The 19,471-nt window shown below is 38.1% G+C and overlaps 1 protein-coding gene across 3 annotated transcripts in view; it reads left to right on the forward strand.

Moving 5' to 3' along the window:
* Window positions 1-19,190, forward strand: part of VAMP4 (vesicle associated membrane protein 4) — a 42,586-nt gene extending 23,396 nt beyond the window's left edge. For all 3 annotated transcript variants that reach the window (XM_032862992.1, XM_032862990.1, XM_032862991.1), the window contains exons 3-8: window positions 2,159-2,205; window positions 5,305-5,355; window positions 11,748-11,848; window positions 13,530-13,609; window positions 16,198-16,249; window positions 18,475-19,190. In XM_032862992.1, coding sequence (XP_032718883.1) covers window positions 2,159-2,205; window positions 5,305-5,355; window positions 11,748-11,848; window positions 13,530-13,609; window positions 16,198-16,249; window positions 18,475-18,503 — 360 coding nt within the window. In that variant the 3' untranslated portion in view covers window positions 18,504-19,190. The remainder of the gene's footprint in view (window positions 1-2,158; window positions 2,206-5,304; window positions 5,356-11,747; window positions 11,849-13,529; window positions 13,610-16,197; window positions 16,250-18,474) is intronic.
* Window positions 19,191-19,471: the final 281 nt, after the last annotated feature.

Below are 19,471 nucleotides of genomic sequence, written 5' to 3' on the forward strand. Positions count from 1 at the left end.
TTTAGTCACCCTGTCACTTCCTATCCTGTCACTGTTTCAGTTCTTGGCATAGCATTTGTCACCATCAGATTTTTTTCTATGAGAGTTCAGACATTAACTGTCTTGTTCAAAGCTGGTCCTTGCCTAGAACAGTGCCTAGCACATAGACGGTGCGCAAACATGTTTATTGAATAAATATTAATACATTCCGTTTTCATTTCCTCACTCTCTGTGAATGTTATATATTATACATAGATATAGTTCATTGTATTTCATATGTTTTCCCTCTTTTCCCTGACTACTTTGGCAGATTGTTTTTTCTCATCTCCCCAGCCCTAGTATCACTAGTTAGTTAAAAAATGTCCTTCCTTTCTCCTTCTCTCTTTTTTATTATTAACTTCATATTTTAACAGTCATGTTTCGGTGCGCCTGGGTGGCTCAGTCATTAAGTGTCTGCCTTTGGCTCAAGTCAGATCCCAGGGTCCTGGATCAAGCAGCACATTGGGCTCTCTGCTTAGCTCTGCCCCTTCCCCCACTCATGAATGTGCTCTCTCTAGCTTGCTCTCTCTTTCTCTCAAATAAATAAATAAAAATCTTAAAAAACAAAACAAAACAGTTACGTTTAAATCTGTGTTCTCTCTCAACTAACCCTAACCCCCTCCATTATTTTACTTTCTCATTCTAGCCAGCTTCCCGCCTCCCCTACTCCTGTCCCAGTGAGGTGTGCCTCTCACTTTTACTTCTGCACTTCACCCTTCCACTCCTAGTTCTCGGTTTTATTAGAACAATTTTGGGCCCTTTTAAAGTTTTTCCTTATACTTTTTCAGTAGCTGTAAGATACAGTGCACAGTCACATTATCATTTATTCAGATTTGACCATACATTTTATTAGATCATCAGTTGTATCAATCTCTTAGAATGTTTCTTCTGATATAATTGGGGTTTTTGGCTGGTGAAATTCCTTGAGTAATTTTCTCAGGAAAAGCACATTGGTGTATTTGTTTCCTATTGCTGTTGTAACAAATTACCACAAACTCAAAACAACATAGATTTACCATCTTGTAGTTCTGGTGACCAGAAGTCCAAAGTGGGTCTTCCTGGGCTAAAATCCAGGCTCTGGCAGGATGTGTTTCTTCTGGAGGCTCTAGGAGAGAATCTGTTTCCTTGCCTTTTCCAGATTCTAGAAGCTGCCCGTGGTCTTTGGCTCATGCTCCTTACACTGTCTTTAAACTCAGCAGTATAAGCTCTTCTAAGTCCTCCCCTTCCCCCTACTCTTTCTCTCCCTGTCTTCTCTCTCCTTTCTCTCCCTCTCTCTCTCTCTCTCTCTCTCTCTCTCTCTCGGGCACTTCTGCCTTCCTCTTTTAAGAACTCTTGTAATTGTGTTGGGTCCACATGAATAATCCCTATTGATCTTCCCATCTCAAGATTTTAACTTAATCACATCTGTGGAGTCCCTTTTATCATGCAAGGAAACAGTTTTACAGGTTTCAAGGATTAGGATGGGGATATCTTGGGGAGTTATTATTCTGCCTACAAGTTATATACTGTCTAAGTTCTTATATTCTGAAAAGGTCTGGTTGTTGTGAGAGGGTGTGATCATCTTCATCTTAAGGAAAATAGTTCCATCTTATAAAAGAAAGGTATAAAGTTGTTGTTTGGCAGTTCTGATATGTCCGGAGGGTCATTTGTGAGCTATGAAGGTAGTAGATGGACTGTGCCAACCATTAAACCCTTGTCTCCTGGTTCTGAACCTGTCTTCTGTACTCCTCTCTGATGCTGGAATTGGCTTTGCAACTACATTTCTCCTCTACCCTCTGGCTTCCTATTAGGTTCTGCCTGTAGAGAGACTGGAAAGCAAGAGGGAGAAGGACAAGGGACTTAACTTCTTCCTGATTGCCTCCAGTTCCTTATTCCCACCCTGGCTTCAGCGACCTCTCTGCCTTGTAGTCAATCATAGGATCTCGCTATTAGAAGCATTTTTGTTGGAGGCTTGGCTTATTTGCTTCTGTCTTTTAGCTTTCAGTAAAGCACAGGTAAATTACTCTTCCCTCTGGCTGGAACCTGAGTTAAGAAATTTCACCAGGATAGAACTCCTTTCATTACTCCTCCCTGACAGTTTGTAAGCCTTCTGAATCTGAAAACTCAAGTCTTTTTCTTTTTTTTTTTTTTTTTTGGACAGAGAAATCTTCTGGAAGATGATTCGGATGAAGAAGAAGACTTTTTTCTGTAAGTTTTTTTATTTAACAGCTTTATTGGGGTATAATTAACATCTAAAATGCATAAAGAGTTTATCAGTTTTGATACATGTACTGCACACCTGTAAAATCATCACCGAAATCGAGTAATGAACATAACCATCACCTCAGAAGTTTCCTTATACCACTTGGGAATCTGTGACTCCCCTAGTCTCTAGGCAACCACTGATCTGCTTCCTTCCTATCACTGTAGTTTATATTTTCTAGAATTTGTGAAATAAATGTTATCATGCAGTAGGCATTTTTTTTTTTTTTGTACTGGCTTCATTCACTTCCGTAATTATTTTGAGATTCATCTATGCTGTCACACATACCAGTGGTTCCTTTTTATTTCTGAGACATATTCCCTTATATGAATGTAGTACAACTCATCCATCCATTCACTTATCGATAGATGTTTAGAGTGTTTATAGTTCTTGCTATCATGAGTAAAGCTACTATAAACAATTACATACAAGTTTTGTGTCGACTTAAGCTTTCATTTCTCTTGGGAAAATACTTAGGAGTTAGTTGAATGGCTAGTGTATTTTTATGGCTATTTTCCAAAGTGGTGTACCATTTTAAATTCCCACCAGCATTGTACAAGAGTTCTAGTTGCTCTAAATCCTCATCAATAGTGTATGTGGTCAGTGTTTTATTTTTAGCCATTCTTACAGGTATGTAGCGGTATCTTACTATAGTTTTAATTTGGATTTCCCTAATGACAAATCATGTTGGACATCTTTTTTGTGTGTATTTTGTGTGTATTTTTTTTTTGTTTGTATCTTTTTTGATAAAATGCATGTTAAAATCTTTTGCCCAATTCTAAATGTGTCTTCTTACTCAGTTGTTTATGTATTTAAGATACAGGCTCTTTGTCAGATACGTTTTACAGATACGTACTTTCAGTCTGTAGCTTATTAATCTTTTCCTTTTCATAGCAGTATCTTTTGAAGATCAAACTGTTGACTTTGAGGAAATCAATTTATTACATTTTTTTCTTATTTTTACTTATTTAAAAATATATGTAAAACCCAAGTTCAATAAGATTCTTTCCTATATTTTCTTCCAGGAGTTTTATAGTTTTGGCTTTTACATTTAGGTCTATAATCTATTTGAAGTAAGTTTTTATATATGGTTGAGGTAACGGTGAAGAATGAATTTTTTTTTCTTTTTGGCATTTGGCTATCCACTTGTTGCCCCACCATCTGAGGAAAAGATTATCCTTTTACCATTGAATTGCCGTGATACTCGTCAGTTAATTGATGTGATCAGTTCTTCACAGTTAGGATTAGAAAGGGCCAAGTCGGTACAGGTACAGACCTAGATTTGTATTTGCAGAGTTAGGAAGGCGGGGTATTGTTGTGGGAGTTTTCTCTGGAGATTGATGTAGAGGGGTGTGTTTAGGAGGAACATTTGCCTCTCTCTTTGTTACAGTGTTGCAGAATTTTTGTAGAGGCTCCCCCCCCCCCAAATAAAAACATTTTATAAAAAGTCATTGACAGCTGTGGAGCAGTGAGCGAAAGGAGCCTGCGGGACAGGAAGCAGATCCATGAACAGGAAATCGTATCGCTTTGACAAGGTCAGAGGAAGTGGGAAGATCATTTCCTACATGTGACAAGATTTCCAAAGAGTCACAAAGCTAATTGCACGGTGCCAGTTATGGTGAAAAGCCTTAGAACTAGAGCCGTAGCTGCCTGTCAGAACGGAACTTTGTGTCGAACAGAAGGGCAGAAGGTTAATTAAGTGATTCCCTCCTTGGAAGCTGGATACCCTTGTGAGGAACACTCAGTCTTCAGGCCGGCAGCGGACTGCTGAACGTCCGCTCCCGAATAACGTGCATCTTTCAGAGGGCCTGACAGCCGGCGGGCACACTTGCTCAGAATGTAGCTTCCATACCCTGTGCTTCTGTGTGGGTGTTGAAGACGAAACAAATACGTTTTTTAAAAAATTAATCAACACCCAAGTTTATAGCAGCATTATTCACGATAGTCAGAAGATGGAACAACCTAACTGTCCATCAGCAGGTGAATGGATAGACAGAGGGTGCATCGCCGCAGTAGAATACTACTTGGCCTTTATTACTCGGTCTCAGAAAGGAAGGAAATTCCCACACTTACAACATGGATGAACCTCAAAGACGTTATGCTGAGTGGAAGAAGCTGGTCACGAAAGGATAAATTTTTACATGATTCCACTCACATGAAATATGTAGAGTAGACGAATTCACAGAGACACAGAAGTAGAATGGAGATTGCCAGGGGCTAGGACGACGAGGAATGGGGAGTTAGTGTTTAATTTGTACAGATACTTTTATTTTCTTTTCTAATTTTTTTTTTTTAAAGTAAGCACTTACACCCAACATGGGGCTCAAATTCACACCCTGAGAGCAGGAGTGACATGCTCTACCAACTGAGCCAGGCACCCGATCCTACTTCTTAAAATTTTTGTGGTTTATACCTTATTCTCTATCTCATAGAAATAATAATTACTTAAAACATCCACGTCTTATTTCCAGAATATTAAAGTGGTTGAAATGATACAACACTTGACTAAGAACTCCTTTGAGAAATGTTGGTATTTTCGTAGACTCTTGGATTTTCCTTTAGCTTTGTTGATAAATTTAAGATGAGGAATGAGAAGAAAAATACTAGTGTTTTGAATGGATTTCTCTTTATATCTGTTCCTGATAATCAGCATTTTATGATAACCTAATATGAAGGTGAATTTACTTTTAGTGTTCTATAATTGACCGTAAAGCTATTCATGGTCGCTGGCACTTGAGCTGTTAGGATGTTTCAGAGGTTAGTGATTAGAACAACCTGTGTATAAACAAAGGTTATATAAATCCTATTTTCTCTGAAAATTTTAACATTCAGAAGAATTAGGTTAGTTGTTGCCAGTACCAAGTACCAGTAAAGTACAGATGTGATTAAATATCATTCAGTTGCAGCAATACCAGTAAGATGTGGTTTCTTATAATTAATGACTGATCCATGTTTAGAGTTGAGCTTGATTGTGTGTGTGTGTGTTCTCTATATATTTTTTTAATGCTCTCATTTTAAATATGTACTTGGTATTTTGTTTTCAGAAGGGGACCATCTGGACCAAGATTTGGACCTAGAAATGATAAAATTAAGCAGTAAGTTTCTGAGATACGCGTTGGCTTAAGTGATTATCCTGTTTCTTTGTGGACCGAGGGTTGGCAGTCTGCAGCCTGTGAGCCAAATCTGGTTGCTGCCTATTTTTGTGAATCACGTTTTATTGGAACACAGCCATGCCTGTTTGTTTGAAAGCAAACTATAGTGGCAGATTTGAGTAGTTGTGACAGAGACCTTACGGCCCACAGAATCTGAATATCTATTATCTATCTGGCCCTTTAAAGAAAAAATTTGCTGAACCCTGATATAGACTAACTATAACTACTGGATTGTAAAAACCCAATAATTATTCTTATTTTTGCAGAATTACCTCTGAATAATGGCTAACGAAATCTAATTCCTGTATTGGTTTTTCCTAACTCGATTATTTTCTGTCAAATCCATTTATTTAGCATAATCTCAATGTCCTTTTTGGTTTTAAATCTATTGCTTGATTCCCGTTTTCAAAATTAATAGAAGTAGTGTAATAGATTTAGTTTTTCAAAGCACAATATTTTTTATATTCCTTCAGAATTTTTTCATATCTGTTACTTATCCTAATTCCTATATTGATCTAAGATTTATAGATAGCTAAGTAGTTTTCAGTGTAAAGCTTTTTCTGTGTATGTTGGTGGTGGTAGGTTGGTGGGTAATGCTATTGTAAATGTACCCGATGTTAGAGGGAACAGTGAAGTAGCCCTGGAAACTGACTGAGTTTTGAGGACTAGTCACGGACAATAAACTAAATGGTCCGGATTTGGATCCGAGGAGGGATAGTCCCTGCTGTCTTCGTTCAGGATACGGCTGGCGCCCATTGGGAAGGGTGCTGTAACAGGGAATCAAGCTATTGGTCAGATACTCGGGCTTTAGTCAGGTAGCTGTTGGTGTGGAAAAAAAAAAGTCCACATTTGATCTAATCCTAGTTAATGGATTCTGTAATACAGAACCAAGTTTCCAGAAAACTGATTTGACTGCTAGACAGGATGTTTTCCTTTTCTCTTGCTATATAACAGATTGCCCTGAACTTCGCAGCCTAAAACAACACACATTATCATCTCACATTTTCCATGGGTCTAGGAGTTTGGTCACTGCTTAGGTGGGCCCTCTGCATGGGGTCTCACAAGCCAGAAATCAAGGTGTTTCTAGGGCTGGGATCTCACTCAAAGCTCCTCACCAAGCTCGGGTAGTTGTTGCCAGAATTACTCTTCTTGCAGAAATAGAACTCGTGGTACTTGCTCCTTCAAGGCCAGCAGAAGAAAGTCCCAGCTGCTCCAAGGTTCTGATCTGGCCAGTAAAGATACAATGAGCTACTTACGTTCAGGCAGTGCATTATGTATTAGAGTAACCAGACTCTCTGGGGTCTTGTTCTACACACCAAAAATGATGACTCCAAAACAAAAGGGGCTGCACGGCTGTGATGGGAGTTGTAGGATGCCCTGTGACAAAGGAGCCAGTTCAGCCCTGTAGCTCGGTGCTTTGTGGTCCACACATAGGGCCTTCGGAAGAAGCTTCCGTACATTATCAGAACCTGGGAGGTGGTAAGAAATTGTCTTGTGACAGTCTTCTAGGGAGATGAGTGGGAGATGGCCTCACAGGCCATTCATCTTGTGTTCTGGGAGGATTGAGAAGCATTCGGGGTCATGGGGATGCCATGGCAGAGCTGTTACGCTGCACTGAGGTGGAGTGACTTCCCTACCCACCCACGTAGTTCATGTACCTAAACTGCCCGGCGAAGAGGACTCCACTGATGACACACTTGGTTTTTGTCCTGTCGGTGTGCTTTGTTTCTCTCTGATATCCTCCTGCAGAGTGAGCCTAGGACCGAGTGTGGCTTATTGAGTCTTTTGGAAATGGTTTTCCAGATGAACCAAACCACTCCTGGGCATCGAAACAAAGTGTCTGTGTTAGCACGTGCCAAGCACATACACACATGAGTGTTTATGTACAAACTAAGGAGCACAATATCTTTGGTGATCACAGAATTTTAGAACAGTAGGGATTATTGAGTAAGTATAACGGTTCTCACTCTAGAGCCAAAGGTTTGCCAGACTGAGAAGGTGATCAGTCTCCAGAACATATGTATTCAGCCTCGTGGGCCCAAACTCATGAATGCGGATTTCATCAGGGCATGACTCCGTGTGTGCGCCCTAAATGGCCTAAGATGGCGGAGCACAGCCTACCACACAGCTTGCCCGTGGACAAATACCTGGTATTAGTTGAGTAACCAAAATTGCTAGCACCGGTGAGTTTCTTAAATTGCGCTGTCACTGCTTAGTTTGTGACATTTAATACAGGGTATGTCCTGCTGCGGGGTCAGCAACATTGTGGCTTTATTTCAGATTGATTGGCATGTTGACACCAGATTATTCCCACAAAAGTACTCAACATCCCTTTTTATGGAAGAATTTTTGGTGAAGGATTTAAAATACTCACATGCCTATATAAAATGTATGATTCCCTTTGGAACATTTTCTTTGCTTTTCCGTTAAATTATAGCTTTATAAATGCACTTCTAGTGAATTATAGGCATCCTCTGTTGGGGTAGGGAATTTCCTAACTATAGTTTTGGTCCAGTCAATTTAACTTTATAAAAAAGGTCCCCAAGGAATGTTCCATGATGCAACAGAAATATATATATAGTTGCAGAAATACAACATAACTTTAAAACCTTCTTTCGTCAACAATACCTTAAAAAGCCACAAGATGGGGGTGTTAACTATGAAAATAAGTTTTTTTCTTCAGAGTATTTGTTGCAGAGCATGATTTTTCTTTCCCTAGTAGAAGATCATTGACATTAAGCACATGCTAAGTGTTAGGTGTTGGTGCTAAGTGTTTAAAAAACATTGTTATATCTAATTCTCACAAGTGAGAGATGATCATTTTCATCGAAAGGTGAGAAAGTATGACTCAAGGAGGCTTGCCATGGACACTACTACCCCATGCAGTTTCCCTGTTGATAATTGGAATAGAGGCATTTCAGGAATGCAGGTGCTGTCAGGCCCTAAGGATGATTTAAATCAACATGGGAATATCTTTTCCTTTCTGTATATCTTTATCTTTTCCTGGGTATGTTCTCTCTTGTGCCCTTCTTTCTACCATATGACTCTCCTTTAACCGGAAATTATATAAATCTCCACACCCTCCTTTACAAACTTGTTTTTCCTTTGAGTTCTTAATTTTCTGTTCTAATTTATAGCATCATCTCCTGACAGTTGCTCAAATTACAAATCTCTCTACCCTTTTCTTGCTTCTACCCTTTTCCTGCTTTTACCCTTTCTTGCCCCAACTTCTTCACTAGTGTCTAGTTAATCACCTGGCACCTGAAGTATCCCCTCCTCTTATATATTATCCCTTAGCCCACTGTCAACTGTCAGTCTCCTTCGTTACTCTGCCCAATTCACACTTACCCCTTAAAACTCATTGCCAGGACCTTGCTGCTGTCTCTGTCTGGTCCAGGCTGCACAGCTGATGCCACAGTTTCCTTCCATTACGCCACGCACTGCGCGGCGGTAGAATCATGGACCCTGGTTTTCCCCGGGAGACTCTAATCTTCCTGAAGATCGGACTTAAACCCTTCACATTGGTGTCCTCAATAAATAGTATAATAATAACTCCTTAGTAAATGTTTTTTTGAATGAATGAATGCCTATTTCTATCAGGCATATTTCACATGACCTAGGAAATAAAAGGATGAGTGGGACAGTCTCTGCTTTTAAGGCATTTAAAGTGTAGTAAGGATAAGATCAACATAAAATACAAGTAGAGATCAGTATTATAACTGCTATGAAAATGTGTAATATCATGGGAGATATGTTACCATTTGTTTTTAAAGAAGTACCCTTTTTATTAAAATAAGTAGATAATTTTTTATAGAAGTTGCATTCTGGACATGAGAACATCTTGAAATACAGAAACACAATTATGAGATTTTCCATTCAATAAAGGTTTTACAACTGAGGGCTTAAGAGTGTTATACCAGCAGACAGTAATATGTGAAAGAGAAGCAATTTGTTAGTTAATCCTTAGCAGAAAAAATAAAATGTTGATTTCTCTTAGTGAGAGATTTATTACATGTGTGCCATGTTGTTGAGGTAGTACTTAGGTTTTGACAATCTAGTAAAAATTAATCTGGAATTCTATGGGTTCTGTCCCAGTTAATCTGCCCTTATCCATGAGGTCTTTTGCTTATGGGGATTCTAGGACCAGAGTTACTTCTTAAGGTTTTTTTGTTTTTGTTTTTGTTTTAAAATGTATAGGGCATCAGTATCCATAATAGCCATGATCTGATCACGTGGAGGGGTGCGGTCTCTGTTGCCCACACCCACCCCACAGTACTGCCTTACTGTAGGCTCTTGTCATCTCTTGCAAATGACAAAAAGTAACCACCTTGGGAGTTTCAAGATTGGTCCTCGATGGACAATAGCTGTATCTCTGTTACAGTTCTCAGAGTTGAGTGGAGGCCTCTACGTTCCCTGCCTTTTCTCTTTCTCAAGTAACTGGGTATGCTTTGCAGGACTTATACCCAAATCGTTGGCTTATTCAACAAATGTTCATCGAACAGGTGCTCTCCCAGGCACTGTTGCTGATTTGGGGGCTGCAAAAGTGAACAAAGTGGGCAAGGCTTCAGTGTTCATCAAGCTTAGCTTCTAGTGGGGGAAAGGCAGGAAACAGCTACGTACTTTCACTTAGTGTTCGATGCATTCAGTAGAGAAGTGGGACAGAGAGGCTGTGTCACAGCTCTGAAGGTTGGTTCAGTGCACTCACTCCGCGTTTGAACGTAAGTTCCATGAGAGCTGGGATTGTCTGCTTTGTTCATTCCTGTCGTAAAACAACACATAGTGGGCTCTCATTGATTACTGAACACATGAATTGCTCAAGTGTTTGTGCCATTATTCTTATCTAGGATGAGCATCTTTAGCTCTTCGTTTAGATGATTAGAAATTGCAACAAGCCATCTTAGGGATTCAGAGGCTTTTTCAGATCTTTTTGGGCAGAAAAGACAGTTCTGTGTGTTGTGGCCTGGCTCTACTTCAGTCCGAGGTCCTTCTGTAGGGTCTGTGTGGCAACACGGGATTCTGGGGGGCTGTGATGAGCCTTGAAGTCCATGTGTGGATAATCAGAGGGTTTACATAGTACTTTTCACTTAAGAAGAAAGGACTGTCCTCAAACATAGTCATTGCTACTTGAATCTGCGACTACTCTGAAACCACCTGTGTCTAAATGGATCTTCATTTTGATTTTAAAGCAAACTTTGAAGATACAGGTCTCCAAAGGGAAGAGGTAAAACTCATAAAATTATGCATCCATACCTCACCCCTGACTCACTGGGGAATAGAGGGCACAGATAAGGTGTATATTGTGAGGTTTTATCTAAAACAGTGTAGGTGGTAATTGATGCAATTCTTTCTTCCTCAATTAGAAACAACAATTGCATATCCTTATATAGTATATGTGTGTGTTTATGTAAAGTATTATATATATATATAGCAATCCAGTACATTTTAAATATTATTTGAGTAGTAAGAACCATGAGTTCACTTTATTTCTCCTTTTAAATATTTCACTGGCATGGCAATTTTATGAGGTAATTTAAAATAATTTTTGTCTAAGAGAACAGAGGAAAACTAAATACTAAATTATTAAACATTTCTGTGTTTGTGTACTCAAGGTAAGTCCTGAGTGAGAGGAGGCAGCTAAGAACCAATTAGATGAATAAATGAAGATTAAGTCTTTAGTAAACCGTCTGAAATTCGGTTAGAACAGGCCCTCATCACCTAACATAAAGGAGGAAATTATATTTTCATTTTGAAAAACAGCAAAAAATGTTTCCTCTCTCCTCCCTCTTGGGTGCTTCAGAACCTTCCCGGCTGTGCTCATCTTAAACCTGTTTAAGAGAGAACTGATGAGCAGAGAACAGTTAACACCTGGACCCTCAGCGTACATTTCCAGCTTGGAAAGCGAGTACTGTCATAAGCTAATCGCACACCAGGGCAAACTCCTCTGTTAGCCTTAGTGTGTAAACTGCAGCAGAAGTAGGTTACAGCTGCATCTGTGGGATGGCTCAGTAGCCTAAGGAAAAGAAAATGAAAGTGATTACTTAGAGTTAAGCTATTTTACTAAGATCTGCAGTTACTGAACACTGGAAATTTGTAGGGACAAGGCTAACCTATCTTTAAGTGAAATATGACTTTCACTTATAGTATCTTTAATTTCTTGAGTACTCAAGGCCACAAATGGAAGGGCCATGCTACCCAGCCTTCACTTAAACATTTTATAGTTGAGTATTTTTCTGAAAACTTGCTATTTTCTATCATGGAATTTTTCTGATGAACGTTTCAAAAATTATAAAATTCTCAAAAGAAAAAGTAATTTTTAAATCTTTCTTTTAAACTAGTGTTCAGAATCAGGTGGATGAAGTTATTGATGTCATGCAAGAAAATATTACAAAGGTAATTGAAAGAGGGGAGAGACTAGATGAACTACAGGACAAATCAGGTACAGATACTTCATATATTTCTTGATATTATTATACTGTGTTGTGATAGTTTATTTCTCCTTCCATTTCTCTAGCCAGAGTTTAGGAATCGTGGTTTAGGAAAATGATACTTGGTTCTTAAGTTTGTGATTTTAGTATTTTAACTTTAGCTCCCTTTACTTGAATCACCTTACTGCATTAATTGTTGGGTTAAGAATGGAAAATTTTTAAATTTATTGTTGAACAGTTAGAGTAGAATTTTTTTTTGCCTTATTATGTTCATGAGCACTGTTTCTTATGATCTCAAGAAGGAAAAGTCTGATCACTTCTTAACACTTATGTCAAACTTAATCTGATATTTTTATTTTAGGCTTTTTCTGATAACTTAGTAACATTTCTTTACTGACAAATGTTAGTCTCTGTGCTTTTAACAGTTACTGGCACATGTTCGCTTCTCAAATATTGTTTCAGTGATGAAGGACTAAATACCTCACTCATCCTTGAAAGACTTATCAAACCACAAAACTTATTTAACCACTTTTAAAATTCGTTGTTTTACTTCAGGCTGTGTCACAGTTTATTTATCCTGTTAAATTGTCCTCTTAAATGTTTGAGTTGTTTCAGATCTTTTTCACTATTAAACAGGTTTGTAGTGGGCATGCTTGCACATGTCTCCTTGTTATGCGCGTATGAAAGTTTTCTCTAGGGTATGTAACTAGGAATACATGGCTGTTTATTTATTTTTAAAGATTGATTTTATTTATTTATTTGTCAGAGAGCGTGAGCGAGCTAGCGCACAAGCAGGCAGAGAGGCAGGCAGAGTCAGAGAGAGAGAAGCAGGCTCCCCACCAAGCAAGGAGCCCGATGCGGGACTCATCCCAGGACCCCGGGATCATGACCTGAGCCAAAGGCAGCGGCTTAACCCACTGAGCCACCCGGGTGCCCCTAAATTGCTGTTTATTAGGGGACAGATATTTTCAGCTTCACTAGATACTGTCAGATTATTCGAAGTCCTTAGATCTCTGCCGGGTTTTATCCTTACTAGCTGTATATGAGAGTTTCTACTGTTCCATATCCTCAATAAAACTGATACTGTCCCAGCAAAAATAAATTTCATTATTTTACTTCAAAATCAGTCATTTTTTATATCTTCTAAGAATCTGACCTTTTCTACATGCCAATTTTTTTTCATAGGTGTTGTCAAGTATTTTAAGTTTTTTTTTTTTTTTAAGATTTTATTTATTTATTTGGCAGAGAGAGAGAGAGATCACAAGTAGCAGAGAGGCAGAGAGAGGGAGGGGGAAGCAGGCTCCCTGCTGAGCAGAGAGCCTGACGCGGGGCTCGATCCCAGGACTCTGGGACCATGACTGGAGCCGAAGGCAGACGCTCAACCGACTGAGCCACCCAGGTGCCCCAAGTATTTTGTTTTAAAGAGTATTTTCTTACCAGAATTCAAAAGTTTATGTGAAAGCATTGAGACCCTGGGAAAAATAACCTATAGTCATTTTTTGCTTCCATGCCCTCCCCACCAGTACAGATTGCCAGAGTTTGTGGGTGGAGGAAAGGGAGGATGTTGTTTTCATGCTTAAAAGGGACTACATTTGCAGGAGTAGAAATTAATATTTTCTTGTCTTTGTGTGACTAGATAAAAGAATCCTGTTATGTCGTTTAATCCTTCTCTCCATCCTCTATGTGATATAGAAAGCTTATCGGATAACGCAACTGCTTTTAGCAACAGATCCAAACAACTTCGAAGGCAAATGTGGTGGCGTGGATGCAAAGTAAGTCAGAACACTGGGTAAGTTGCCCAGCATCTCAGAGGGTCTTCAAAGGCTAGAGGGCCTCTGGATCTGAAGCTCTGTGAGGACGGGGACTACCATTGCCTTGTTTATAATAGCTGCTAAACTTGGGGCATGCTGGGACTCAGCAAATATTTGTTAATTAATAGTTTGGGGGACACGAATAACTAAAGGAATCAAGCAGTCCCACCTTTTTTTAATAATTTAGCTACTTACACTCTTACTACTTTGTAAGAAATACAAATTTTTCATGTTATTGTTAGTACCTTTTTGGGGCAACTTAAAAAGATGGAATGGAAGCTAGAGAAAAATACAGTTTTCTGTTGGAAGGGAAAAAAATAAAACCAGTTTATATGTCAGAATCCATTATGACAAATGAAGCTTTAAAAAAAGTTTCACTATCCTTTATTATTCCAGAGAAATAAGAGAAATGTTTAACTAGGAAAAACATGAGAATCGATATATACATTAACATATTTTTGCAAAAACATTTTATAGAAATGAATTTGCCTCTTAAATATGTCTAAGCATTAAACAGCAAATGTTTTGTCTACAGCCATACCACCCTGAATGTGCCTGATCTCGGAAGCTAAGCAGGGTTGGGCCTGGTTAGTAATTGGATGGGAAACAGCAAATGTTTTAAGATTTTTATCGTGAATTTCATGTCACATGAGCAATTTTTTTTCCCTCCCAATTTTTGAGTTTGTTGAAAATCTTAGACATAAACTCACTGTTTTTAATCTCTCATTTTCAAGCTTAGTGATAACTTTATAAACTTGATATTGCCTTATGCTAAGGATTTCTTCCGAGAATTTCCTTGGATTTATTTGTTTTTGTCTGTTGACTTGTTGAATCAGCTTACTTTCAGAAATAGAACGGAGGAAAAAATCAGGTTTCATTGTTCCCCTTGTCAGGAATTTTAATTTTGGCTTAATATTTTATTCTTTAAAAAATAAATTTCCCCTTTAAGAAATAAGTTTTCCATTTTTATAGATGTTCTCTACTCTGTAGTCTGATTTAGAAGACCAAAGGGTCCATGGGCCTCTCACTTCCTTTCCCCATACACACACGTGACCCGTTCATGTAGTCACAAAAAGATGACCATAATGTGCATTTTGCCTAGCTTTTCTTAGCCATATCTAAATCAGATCAGAGGAACAGTATGCTTTTTTTTTTAAACAGTGTGTTTTTAAGGAGAAAAATTGAATTATATTTTTAAATTACATTTGAATTATATTTCTGAATAGTCCTTATATCACTGCCATTTTCTGGATTGACTTAGATAAGTTAGGAAAGGATAAGGACAGGGATAGAAGGATAGAAATCAGATTATAGGTTGCCAGTGGCTAAGAGTAGGGAGGTGGATACTGACTAGAACAGGTCATGAGGGAACTTTTTGGAGTGATAGAAATGCCTTATGTTTGACTAATGGTGGTGTTGGACAACTGTACATTTGTCAAAACCCACCAAAATGAACTTTAAAAGCGTCAGTTTTACTCTAGATAAGGTATATTTCAGTAAACCTGACTTTAAAAATAAGTGAACAAAATTATCCAATAGGTGAAGTGGGAGAATTTCAACATTGTTTTGTTATCATAGTTAATAATTTTAATAGGCACCTGGTGTCCAAATTGCAAAGCTTCCATGTGTTCTCTTAGGCACTTTGTTCTTGTCATAAATGTGATGCCACTAAAATGTTACCAGTAGCTCTAGTTTAGAAACATTAAAGCTGCTCCTGGTTGCTGTTTCTGATGCTCATGTGTTTATAGTAGTGGGCATCTTTTTTTTAATTAACGAACCGTCTTTAATCAATTGTCTGTGAAATGTTTGATAAAATCAGACTTGCATTTGAATTCATCAGGAAAATCAAACCAATTTATAGTTTATGCATTTTAGGATTAAATGAGGAATGTGACAGTTTTACAAAGAGCTGTGAGCTAAAAATAATAAGCCGCTAAGTACTATCTTAAGGTTTCTCCCCTCAACTGTGAAACTGGCCAAGAGTGTTCTTAGGCAAGTTATTTATTAAATTAGGTTATTAAATAAGGACTATATCCTCAAAATGGAGACAAAAATGCTAAGAAAGTAAGGGGCACAAAAACTAATAGAATTCTCATATACTTTGAGATGAAGTGCTATAAAAAAATGCCGCCTTATGCGGAGAGAATGAGTTACATTAGATGCCTGTGTTACTCCTTGTATCCTGACACTTGTGAACAGAGTTGCTAAAATTTCATACTTTTCTTGGCCTCATATTAGAAATAAGCACGAGAAGTCATAGACAGTGTTCCAAGCCAATGAAACCTTTGATTCTTACTGTTTACTGTGCAGTACAGCCTTGAACATAAAATCCAGGCAAAAACTCCTGAATCTGGGAACTCTGATTATTTATAAAAAGATGAAAATAGTCAGCAAGTTCACATAAGAAGAAATTGGACAATCTTTCAAGGGATAAGCCTATTCATTGATTCATTGATGAGTTAGTATAATGTAATAAAGAACAAATATTTTTTACTTTATTAACAAGTCAAACATTAATACCTATCTTAATGCCTTTTTGTGTCTTGTAGATAAAAGCTATCATGGCTTTGGTTGCGGTTATCCTTTTGCTAGTGATTATCAGTAAGTATTTACTATATTAGTAATTTGGGGCAGTATCATTTGTTTCAGAGTTTATTCTAATCTCTTATTTTCAGTTGATCTAGTTTGATCATGTCAGGACTGAGTAAAGACTTCTGACCCAGATCAGGACCTCTTAACCTACTAGGGTCTGTGGATCTCTGAAAATGTCCTTAAATTGTCTGAAAAATTGTACTGTGAATATGCATGTGCACATTTTTATGGGGAGAGTCGGTGTTTTTTATCGGATTCTCAGAATCCTGCCTACTCCCCCAACACACACACCCACAAATACAGGGGGAGCTCTTTGTTCTAGGCCAAAGGTGGCGACTGTTCCATCCATCTTCTATTAACTTCAGGTATGAAAGTTTTTAATTTCATAATACTTTGTTTGGAGGACAAGTCCAACTAGATTTTCTCCATATGATGGTTTTTTGTTGTTTTGGTTTGGTTTTAGATTTGAACTTGATTTCAATCATTAAAACTTAACTCTTCTCTTTTTCCCCATAATGTTATTAAAGTTAGATCATTTTTATTACCTCCTTTTCTCCAAGGCCTCTTTACCTGTGTTTATAGGGATTTTATGAAGATATATAAAGTGTCTCAAAATAACCATTTGAAAAACTCCATGTTGATACTTTCTTTTTTAAAGATTTTATTTATTTGACAGAGCGAGCACAAGCAGGGGAAGCAGGAGAGGGAGAAGCAGGCTTCCTACTGAGCAGGAAACCCAGTGCGGGGCTCCATCCCAGACTTCTGGGATCATGACCTGAGCCAAAGGCAGACACTTAACCGACTGAGCCTGAGACTCTTTTTAAATGGAAAAGTTTGTTCGTGGATTCTGTGTTGTGGCTTCACCCGAAACACTGAGGTGTAAGCCAGAAATCAGTCCTGGAGGTCCTTCCCCGATTGGTGGCAGGTGTGTTCAGAGCAGTGAAAAATCAGCCTCCTGCAGTGTATGTTCCCAGCCAATGTCTAAGCAGGCCGTGCTCTGCCTATCGAGTTTCGGCTCTCATAAACAAGTCTTTCTAAGTCTTTTTAGTGCCCCATTTCTCACATTTTTGTGCATTTTGTTGTATGAGTTCTCTGTTGAAAGTGGTCCCCAAGCTCGTGTTAAAGTGCTGGCTAGCATTGCTAAGCTCAAGAAGGCAGCGATGGGCCTTCCGGAAAACACCTGTGTTCGATAAGCTTCATTTAGGCATAAGTTGTAGTGCTGTTGGCCAGAAGTTCAATGTTCATGAATCAACAACGTATATAAAGGTTATCTTTGAACAGAAACACAAGGTTATATATGGACTGGTTGACAAAAATGTAACCAGAGGCTTGCAGGAATTTAACCCTGTATTTTCTGTAGGAACGAGTGTTTATTATTCACTAATTGAGTATTTGTGGTGACTTTATAACTACTGTACATACCAAGAATCAACCATATATTTATGGTGGATAATTTGGAAAATGTGGAATAAAGTATAAAGAAGAAAATAAAATTCAGCTGTAATTCTGCTATACAGAGATAGCCACTGTTAATATAAGTATCATGTATACGTCAAGTTTTTTTCCTATTAAGATATTAAGCATGTTTTTCAAAAACTAATATACTTTAATATTATTTAATAACCTGTGAAAATATGTTTAAAATCTTTAACATTTTAAAAATATTGTAGCAGCTGTATGCTATGGTAATACCATAATCTGTTTGATCAAAATGCCAATTTAGTGGCACCTGGCTGGCTCAGCCAGTAGAGCATGTGACTCTCGGTCTTGGGGCTGCAATCCATGTTGGGTATGGAAATCGTTTACAATCTTCAAAGAAAGAAATGCCAATGTTAGACATTTAGTTTGTTTTATGATATTTTTGCTTATCATTCCCATTTGTTATCTTTCGTCTCAGATAAAAGTTCCTCCCTGGGGCTCCTGGGTGGCTCAGTCAGTTAAGCGTCTGACTCTTGATTTCAGCTCAGGTCATGATCTCAGAGTTGTGAGATGGAGCCTTACGTGGGGCTCCGAGCTCAGTGCTCAGCAGGGGGTCTGCTTGAGCTTCTCCCTCTTCCCCTTCCTGCCTGCCTGCCCCATGTACACACGTTCTCTCTCTCTAAAACGAATAAATAAAAAGCTCCTTCCTCATTACCTATTTCCAAAAGTAGACTGCTACATTTAGGAAGACTGTTTTTAACGTACCATCTGAATCTGATTTTGACGTGTTCCTTTTTCACTTTTTTCTCTTGCAGTTCTTACAGTCTTGAAATACCGTGCTTGATTTGGTGACAGATCTCCATTACACAAAATCTGGGACAATAATAAAAGATTGCTGCATAATTTAAATGAAACTTATGTATATAACTTTCAAAACTTCTTTTTCAAGAAACTAAGAGGCAAGTATCACTTCAAATTGGAGCATTGAGAATGTCCAGTTTTCTTCTTCCCTTCGAACAAAATGTGTTTTTAAAAATTATGTTTAAGGCAAAGATAACCAGCCTCTCTTTTGCCGTATTCCAAGGATCTAATTTGAAACTAGATACTTGCCAGTTCATGGTTTGTACATGGAATTAAACAGTGATCATAATATTTCATACTGTTACTATAAAGACTTGCATTATTGCATCGACATGGGGGTCAGACTGGGAGTCCAGAAGCCTATGTAGAGTACTAAAACATGCATAGCCATTCCATCAATATTTGCAAGATTCTTCTCACATTACAATTGCTTTGCAAGCAATTTTCACATGTTTATGGGTGTAACAAAAGCTAAATGTAAATGTTGCTACCTTCAGCTATAACTAAAACATTCCAGTAAACCTATTTTTGACTGTAAAAGGGAATGTGTAGTAATTTTTTGGCATATGGATTATGGAAATGGAAAACTTAAATACAAAAAGCGTAGTATGGCACCATAAAACTGGAGATAATAAAATTATTGGAGAACATCATTGGAGTGTTTGAAAGTGAGCAGCATGGTCCAGTCTGTTTCCAGTTAGCCTCCAATAAGGAGGAACCACACATAATGTGAGTAAATGAAATCCACAGGTAACTTATTCTCTAATCTTACTTTGATAGCTTCCCTCTTTAACTTCAACTAGTCCCTCTGCCAGAAGTGCTCAATGTAGCAAAATCATTGCTCAGAATTTGCTACTTTTGCATTTCCTAATCATCCCCCGAGAGATGCATGTTGTATAGTCAAATGTCAAATTAGCCTATAGTGATGCGTCTAGAAAGTCAGGAGGTAAT

The sequence above is a fragment of the Lontra canadensis genome, unplaced genomic scaffold (assembly GCF_010015895.1).
Source record: "Lontra canadensis isolate GAN:19392208 unplaced genomic scaffold, GSC_riverotter_1.0 scaffold24, whole genome shotgun sequence".
NCBI classification, from domain to species: domain Eukaryota; kingdom Metazoa; phylum Chordata; class Mammalia; order Carnivora; family Mustelidae; genus Lontra; species Lontra canadensis.